The sequence below is a fragment of the Aptenodytes patagonicus genome, chromosome 6 (genome assembly GCF_965638725.1).
Source record: "Aptenodytes patagonicus chromosome 6, bAptPat1.pri.cur, whole genome shotgun sequence".
In the NCBI taxonomy this organism is placed as follows: domain Eukaryota; kingdom Metazoa; phylum Chordata; class Aves; order Sphenisciformes; family Spheniscidae; genus Aptenodytes; species Aptenodytes patagonicus.
This window is the reverse complement of record NC_134954.1, coordinates 64,824,545-64,833,530: the sequence shown is the minus strand read 5'-3', so window position 1 is coordinate 64,833,530 and position 8,986 is coordinate 64,824,545. Positions and strand designations below refer to the sequence as shown.

The 8,986-nt window shown below is 50.4% G+C and overlaps 1 protein-coding gene across 1 annotated transcript in view; it reads left to right on the top strand.

Annotated features, from left to right (window-relative positions):
- The first annotated feature begins 1,920 nt into the window (after positions 1-1,920).
- ITGB5 (integrin subunit beta 5) overlaps positions 1,921-8,986 on the top strand; it is a 64,026-nt gene continuing 56,960 nt past the window's right edge. Inside the window, exons 1-2 of the mRNA XM_076343006.1 lie at positions 1,921-2,029; positions 6,166-6,251. Of these exons, the coding sequence (XP_076199121.1) occupies positions 1,924-2,029; positions 6,166-6,251 (192 nt within the window). The 5' untranslated portion in view covers positions 1,921-1,923. The remainder of the gene's footprint in view (positions 2,030-6,165; positions 6,252-8,986) is intronic.

Sequence of the window (8,986 nt, the reverse complement as noted above, 5' to 3'; positions counted from 1 at the left end):
ACCAAGGTGATTAAAGCTCTCACACACAAGTGTATCTATGTATGTTTGTACATATGGTTGTGTCTCGGGGTGCTTGGGCATGGCCAGAAGATCTGAGATGGGACTTCTAGGTCTACATGAGGCTTCTCTGGGCACTAAGGCTCGCATCAGGCATTTTATCTCATGCAAACATAGGATCCGCATTTCATTTTCTTTCTCTTCACAGAAATACCAAAAATACTCCGCAGAGGAACAACCCACTTTGAAGTCCCCGCACACCACGTCTTGCATTTCCAGACCAGTCACAACGTGGCCAGTATTACTTTCATTATTAATAAAGGGTGACGGGATCCACCTTATCGGGCTCTTGCGATAAAAGGGATCTCGGATGCTGCCCCTTGCCCACGGACAGCTGACGGCTCGAGAGCAGCCTGGTCCACGCACCACGTTCCTACCACAGCAGATGTTTTGGTGAGGCATTCAATGATGTCTTTACACTGGTTACAAGCAACACCCTTGTGATGCTCCTACAGCCACACCAGGAATTACTCTGATTTAGCAGCACCAGGACAGTTAAAATCTTATAATTTTTGTATGCGGGTATTTCCTAAGACAACAAATAGTCACTTTAAACCCAAACCTGATGTGTCTCCCAGGGGTTTGGAGAGGCTGAAGAAATCAGCAAGGTTTATGAAAGCAGCATTGGAAATCAGTGCAAATAAGGGGAAATTCTGGCAGGTGGCATTACAGTTAATCACTTCTTTCTGAGAACAGCAATGCAACTTATTGGATTGAGGGTGTGTGTTTCAAGCAAAATCCAATGGTGAGATTTAGTAGACATTATAAGTGGCATGAAGGTCTGCAGGCCACGGGTAGTTAACTGTTACTATAAATGGCCTTTAAAATCAGTGATCAGCTCTACGGTTGATTTACGATTTCTTTTAAAAACAGAAGAAAACAGAAAGCTCCCCAGCAACCCAAACACAATCATAAATCTGCTGTTTCCTTTAGATCTGAAGTGTTGATGTCCCATTGCACTAGGGACAGGCGGTGGGTGTGTGGACAGTGCCAAAAAGCCGGCAGAGAGGGCAGCGCTGCCCGGATGCCCTTGCCTAGGGAGCCCTTTAGCAGATGGACGCAGTTTGTTTGCACAGAGAAAATCCCTGAAGCGGGAAAATGCCATGTAAGAGTGGGCGCTGACCCGTGGGGACAGCAGTGCAAGCCCTGCTGTCAGCCAGGAGGGGAGGGCGCACATTATTCGTGTGCCTTGGGGTACACGTATGCATGTGTGCCCGCGTGTGCATGTGTCTGTGCACGCTGTGCATGTCTGCCTGTAGGTACGTATCTGGGTGTGCTTGTGTACATGCACCTCTGTGCCTGCGCAAGTCATATACATGTGTGTGCATGTGTGCATGCAGCCGTGTGCAGGTATATGCAGGCATGTATGCATATGCAGGTGGGTGCATGCATGTGCGGGTATGCAATGTGCACGCGTGTACACGTGATGTGGACATGCACACGCGGGCGTGCACGTATGCATGCGTGCTCGTGTGTACGAATGTGTACGTGTGTGCAGACGCAATGTGTGTGTGTGTGTGTGCGCGCGCGTCCCTGTGCACACGCATCCCCACGTGCGCGTGGGCCAGGCCGTGCCCGCTCCGCGCCCGCGGGGGACGGGGTTACGCCTCACTGCGCGGCGCTGCGCGGCGGGGCGGGGAGGTGGCAGCGCACCCTCGGGAGCGGGACAGACACACAGACACGCACACCCGCCCCGTCCCGCCGCGGAGCGCGGAGCGGAGCGCGGCGCCCGCCGCCCCCGGGGCAGCTCCGCGGCGCCGCCCCCGCCTCCTCCTCCGCCGCCGCCGCCGCCGCCGCGGCTGCACAAAAGGCGGCGGGGAGGGCCCGGCCGGGAAGGGCTGCCCGGCCGCCCCGGCCGCCCGCACCATGCCCCGCCGAGGGGGGCTGCCGGCCCCCGCCGCCGCCCGCCGGCCCCCCCCGCTCCTCCTCCTGCGCCTCCTCCTCCTGGCCGCCCCGCTGCAGCCCGGCAGAGGTAAGGGCCGCTCCGCTCCCCGCCGCTCCGGGCCCTGCAAACGCCGCCCCGGAAGGCGGATTATCCCCCAAACCCGCTTCGGTGCACTTTTGTTACGATTTGTATTTTTCCCTCCTCTCTCCCCCCCTTTCCGGCTGCCTCAGCCCCGCTCCCGCCTCCCCGCCGGTGCCCTGCGCTGTATTTTGTGCGTGCGCCCGTTCCCCCTCCAGCCCCGGTGCCGGCGGGACGCGGCTCGCTGCCCCCGCTGCCGCCCTGCCCCGGGGGGCGGCCGGTGCCGGGGCTCTCTGCGCTTCCCCCTCCGGCCCCCGGGGCGTCCCCGAGCCGCGCCGGGGGTCTGCGCCCCGGGTCCCCCCCGCCCGCCGTGCCCCCGGTTGCGGGGCGGTGGGGACCCGCGCCTCGGCAGCGCCGTTGGGCACGGACCGCATCCTCGGGCTTTGCGGTGCGGGATTTTACACCTTCGCATTACAAAGCGTGGAACTGCTATATATACACCTCTCTCTCTGTAGATACAGGTTAATGCAACAGCTATAACCGCTTCTATTCAGGGAAAAGCACTTCCCTGGGATGTTTGTCTGAGCGGTGCGTATTAATTGATTGGATGAAGAACAGCAGCGTAAAGGCACAAGCGTCCGCTCTGCCAGCGTCCGATCTCCACGCTCTCACCTTATATCATTCCCCCGCGTAAGCTTTGTGCCCAGGGGGTGGTCCTTGTCCCCGGCGGGGATGCTCTCCTGGCTCCTGGACGCACTCGGGGACCGCAATGCAGTTTGTGACTCTGCCTCAGTAGTACTGGAAATGGGTTTTCTCTCCTCTCTCAGCACTCGGGGAAACTTTTTATATAAAGGGAGCCCACAAAGTGCCTGGGTCCACCGTTCTGGTACTTACTCTCAGCGCTTAATGTTTTAATGAGTTATCTTAACAAGAGGCTCATCTTAGAGTGCTGTGGCACGCAACTGCAAAAACTCTGAAGAGGTTTTATTAGCTTATTTATTTATTTATTTTGAGGGTCTGATCCTTAGAATCCATGGTTTGATAGTGCAGCAGACCATCTCAGGGAAGAGGCTGTTAGAATGCTTATTGTAAGCATAAATAAAATTATCTTTTTTCACTCTCAGCTGGATAAAGAATAAAGTACACCACTTCCCCCCCCCCAAGCAAGCCAGTACATTCATCATCTCAGTTTGAGGAGCTGCCCAAACTAGGATTTCTTGCAGAACAGGTTTAAAATGAGGTCTGGTTGCCTGGAGCATCTTTATGAGTAAATTGGTTGAGTACCTTTCATGAGAGTTTCCTATCTTGCTCTGCATCAGTAGTTTTATGTATTAAAATCTCAGCTGTCTAGTGGGATGCACTGTCTTCCTCTGCTTTTTTGGGCTCTTCTGTGGCTCAGCCCAAGGGAAGGATGTTGTTTGGAGATGCTCTTCATGCCTGCTGGACACTGCTCTGCAAAATAAAATAAGGTGCAGGGCTTAGGAGTCAGCGTGAAGGACCGTATGTGGGATGTGGAGCTCAGTGGTCCAGGAGGGGTGGATTATTTTCCTCCTGAGTAATCCCAACTAAATCCTGGATGGAATTTTCCCCATTATAAGAAGTTTAGTCAAAGTTTAGGAGTGGTTTCATTAAATATATCAGAATGAAGGAGCAGACTGAGTTTCTTCCAGTCTTACCTAGTGACTCACCCCAGCATCTGGAAGGATCTGTACTAGCATGAGCATCTTCAGGTCCTTCCTTTGCCCAATTCAGGAAAGACTGCGCTGAATCAAGCACAGTGAAGACTTGCATCTGGAAAACGCTGCGTGTTTTTACTGCAACTCAAAAAGCTCAGGTTTCAGTCCAAAATCAGAGGGCTTAACAAAGCTCCGTTTTCACAACAATGCTGGAAACGGTTTGGTTTTGCTCCAAAGTGGAAAGAAAAGCATACTTGGAAACTTCAAAAATTGCTACCAGGAGGAATGTCACCCTGAGGCCGGCCACGGAGCATGGACTGCTTTGGCCATGGCACCCAGTGGAAGTAGGACACCTTGGTTTTCATTCAGATATTGCCGTTACTAAGTAAACTCTCAAAAATCCAGCAGTCAGGAATGGAGGTAAATATTATCCTATTTCCGTGCAGATGGGCGAGTGAAGCCGTGGGAGAGCCAGGGCTGGGTAGCCAGGGTACAAACACAAGTGTTTGCTTTATAAAGCCCATTATTTTTGCTGTGTTACCCAGCGCACTGCCACCAGAGCAGCAGCTCTTCAGGAAAAGCTTCCAGCTGTGTTGTAGGGTTTGGAAATGCAAGTGTTAATCTCTGTGCAAATTATAACTCCGTCGAACAAGTTACATTTTACTTTATTTTTCATATATGTTTTGAGCTCTTGCAATGTTCAGGAGCTGGAGTATAACTTCTGAATGTGAACAAGGAATGAAACGCCTGGGTTGTGGTAACAGCCAGTGGAAAAAAAACCCTGAGAAGGCTCTTGTTCGGTATGAATGAGCCCAAGCAGCCTGTCTGAATGAGAGCCATAGAGAAAGTCTAGGGCTTTGCGCTCCCGGGTTAGAGTTAACCACCTTGCAGGCAGTAGAGACCCGTCAGTGCGGGGCTCTGACATGGTCATGCCTTGGCGATGACTGAGGATTACTGACAGGACCTACTTATCCTCTTTTTGCTTTTAGCCTAGGGCACGCTAAGTTCTCCTCCAGCTGTCCAGCTTGATTCACTGCTTCCTGCGCTCACAGCCCAGCCCCGCACGGGAGCGACCCAGGCAGCCACTGCTTTTCATTTTTTGGTGAAATATTCACACGGGATACAGCAAAACTCCCTTTTCCAAAGCTCTTGGGACAGAAAGTTCTTGGGACAGGGGAAAACTCCGTGTGGCTCTTCAGCAGCCATCAGCAAGTCTGCGCAATCTGCAGATTACACCCGGCAGCAGCGTGGTGCAGTGGTATCTGCAGATGCAACTGGCTGAAAATAGAGGCCTGACAATGCTTTTATTGACATTTGGGTTGGAAAAAATAGCAGACTCGGAGTTTGAGCCCGAGGCATTTCTTCTGGAGTGTGCAGCCTCTGTGCTGAGTCCTTGGTTGAAGGTTTGTTTAATCAGTTATTGACAGTAGAAGTTAATAGCTGCACCCGGGGGAGCTGGGGCATCGGTGGTATCGAAGGGCACATTCATAGCCACAGGCGTGCTTAAACAAGCTGCTGCATTCAAAACCGATACCACTGATGTTTGCTTCGGCTTAACTTGTGTGGTTCCACTTTATTTTTGAAGCTCAAAGCCCAAATCGTAGATCTTGCAAGCAAAACTCGCTCGGTACCCCTTGTGCTGCTGGACACCAGCGATCCAAGAGCAAAGAGCATTGCTGCTGCCCTGGTCACTGCTGCCTCGGTGGGCGCAGAGCCCCTGCCACCATCACGGGCAAAGAGAGCCCTCGGCCACGGCATGGTGTCTTGCGCCACGGCATGGTGTCTTGCACCCCGGCCAGCCTTGGACGTGCCCCAGTGCAAACACGCTGCCCAGCTTAACCTGGATATCCTGTGGAAATGACTCCTGTAATAAAAGTAATTTTCTGTAACATGAGTCCACTATGGAAGTCACCTGTGTGGAAGGGGGAGACAAGTATCTTCCAAGGCTGCTTTAAGATGAAAATTTTGGGGAGGGGCCTTCCATATATTCAGCTGGAAAAATTGAGATGTGCCTAGTTTGAGTTTAAAAGTCAGCATCCTGAGGGATTTTGGACAGACACCTCTGTATTTCAGGCTAATCGAACAGCTGTTGTGTTCTGTCCACAGTGATAAAAGTATTTCGTTAGGAAGATGAATAGATGAACTCTCTGATTAACCAGAAACCACTGAAAAAGAGGAAAGAAAAATCACCAGAGTTGTATTTTGGTGGTTCTCAGTCCCCCCCAAAACTGGTTTCTGTCCTTTTCGTTTTTCTTGGGGAAGGAAAAGAAAACGAGAGCTCCTTACAGGTGAAGAGGGGTTTATTCTTTCTCCAGCCTTTTAAGCTCCCAGGAGATTCTTTGCTCTTGAAACTGTTTGAACTTACAGTATGTTTAGCATTAAGAATATCTCAGAAGACCCCTGAGCACTGTTTTGGAGTGAAGTAACTGTGCAGCCCACCCTGCTCTCTGTCGTTCTCTCTTCTTGAAGGTCTCAATCTGTGCACGAGTGGAAGCGCCACGTCCTGCGAAGAGTGTCTTCTCATCCATCCCAAGTGTGCCTGGTGCTCCAAGGAGGTAGGTGGGCAGACTTCGTTTGTCTTGCATCCTTTTTGTAATGCAGAAAGGGAGCTATTCCCCCCGCCTTGCCTGTTCCTGACACCGTCCCGTGCCAGAAGGGGTGGGTGAGGGCAGCGGGGGCTCCCAGCCGAGCGTAGTTTGGGCGTATGCGACTCTCCAGCTCTTTGACACTGTAGGAAATGAGTCTTCGACCCCACTGGCCCCCACGCATCCTCAACAGAGCAGCACTGTTCCTTCAGTCCTTCTGTCCCTTCAATTACCTTCTTGTTTTCGGTGGGTGCAGGGTCCCTGCATGAGCTCTGTGTTGCAGGGAGCCTTGCTTGAAAGCTCTCTCCCTAAAAAGCCCCAAGCCCCTGGCTGGTGTCCTGCTACGTGTCCCTTGCTGCGTGGCCTGGCATTGCACAGGCTCTTTGTCTGTAACAAAGATGATTCTCTTCTCTGAATCTATTGTATCATTTTGGGAGCTGACCCATACTTCTGGCATCTGTGCCGTGCAGTGGCGATGAGTTACACAGCTTAACTGTGCGCTTCGGGGTGGAAATGCATTGTTATGTTGGTGCTGAAGCTGTTCACCTGTAATTTAATTGGGCCTCCTTGGTTTGTGAGAAATTGCAAATATCTTTGCCTGCTCCCTAAGGACTGCTCGTGAGTTTAGCGAGAGAGAGAGAGAGAGATACCTTATCAAATATACATCTTATCACGTAGACTTACGATTTCTAGAGAACAAGGTGTGTGAAAGACCTGATAATGTCCGATGCATATGTAGCTGTTGTCTGCTTAGTGCCTGCATTTGTCCTAAGTGTTTAAGAGAGAAATACGGATGCTTACAGATGCAGGGAAAGACCCTGCCTACTTGCAGGCACAGCTGCTGTGGGGCAGCAGCTTCTCACCCGCTTTGGGCTGTGAGAAACCCCAGAGCGGTGGATGATCTTGAACCTCTCGACGGGCATGTCCAGGAGTGATGCTCTCCTGTTCCCTGCTGACCCTTTTTCCTCTGGTACGGCCGTCCCTGTCCCGGTCCCGTTTTGGGGGAGGCAAGCTGTGGGGTTGAGCCCACACTTCACCTTCCAGATATAGCTAGTGATGCTGAGCTGAGGATGCAGGCGCTGCCTGCGTGCCCCTCTACTGCTCCCATTCCTCCTCCTGCCAGCCCTGCCTGGGGCGGCTGCAGCCCCTCGGGGCAGGGGATGGGGCGAGGGGGGCTCCTGAGCCCCACGGTTTGTCTGGGTCTCGGGAGGTACCCCGGCCTCTAGCTCTCCAGGTCTATTTTACTGGGTTTTCACTTACTTGTAGGCACAGTCACAGCTCTCCAAGGAAAACCTCCTAACGCTACTAACACCATGCTTCCTGACAGCGTAATAGCTTTCATGGGTTTTTTCCAGCAAGGCAAATGGTGTGCAGAAGGGAAAGGGTAAAGCAATAGATCCCGCTTCTGAGACATCTTGTAAACAGCTGTAAGAGCTTCTCTTCCAGCCAGCTAATCTGTGGTGGTGAGATTGGATCCATGAATGCTGGCTATTAAGCTATGGGTACCCAATAGCTTGCTTTTTTTGCCGTTTTTTTTTTTCTTCTTGGCATCAGAAGACAACTTTTCACAAAATGCTGCCAGTGGAAATGTTTATCTGGGGTCGCTGTGACCACTAATTGTATGGCAGCCCATGGGACTGGCAGCCTGACTCTTATCTTGCAAACAGGAGAGTTACCAAAAAAAATATTCCTAAATGGAATGGGGGGGCCAAGAAGGAAGACGGGTGTTTACAGGGAAGTGCGGTAATACTTCCTGACCTTTAGCCTGCAGCAGCTATTTAAAAATACATTTCAAGGTGTTTCGTGCCAAGAGCTACGTGTTTAAAAGCTGCTGTCCCTGTTACACACTGCATGCTAAAACTTAGCAAGTTCTTATTCTATATATTTTTTTTAGAATTGACTGTTTGAAATTCTTAATTATTTCTCTTTAACTGAGATCATCAGGTGAGGTAATGGGATTGCAAAAGATATCTAGAGGTTTTTGACTTCAAAAGTTTTAAAGTAATATTATAAACTCTTAATATCCACTTTCTTTGCATAGTCATTTCACCACCTTATTTCCCTTCCCTCTGCCACAGCCTAGTCAGGTGTGGTTATTAAATTGCTTTTAGTCTGTTTTTCTTCTCTGTTTCCATTAGCTGTCATTCGCAGCGGTATGTTGCCTGGGAGCGTATATGCCAGTCAAATTCTATAGCTCTGCCGCTGCTTATGTATCAAGCTAAGATATTGGAGGGGTTTCCGCAGACGCTAGTTATGTTGTGGTAGGAACACGATCAGCTGATCAGTGTGTATTTTCTGCTCTCTTTGCATTTACTTAACAGGTTTGGGAGCAAACTGGGCCAGCTGTTGTCATCTTCGTAGGCAACAATTAATAATTTTGTCAGGAAGTATATATAATAGAAGTCTATAAGTATATATAATTCTATATATAATTATATATATTATAATATGCGTATATGTATTATATGTACAGGAAGTGGAGATGTATATAATATATAGAATATATATATACACAAAATATATATATTATTATACCTTCCTGTGTATATATACCTTCTTATATGTAATATTCCTTCCTTTGGGGAATAACATCACTTGTCGGTGCCATCATACCTGTTTGTTATTTGTCCCCCTGAGTGCCCGGCAGTGCCAATGCTGTGAGGGACATTCCGGCTGTGGGAGAGGAGCAGTATGAGTGGGAAAGC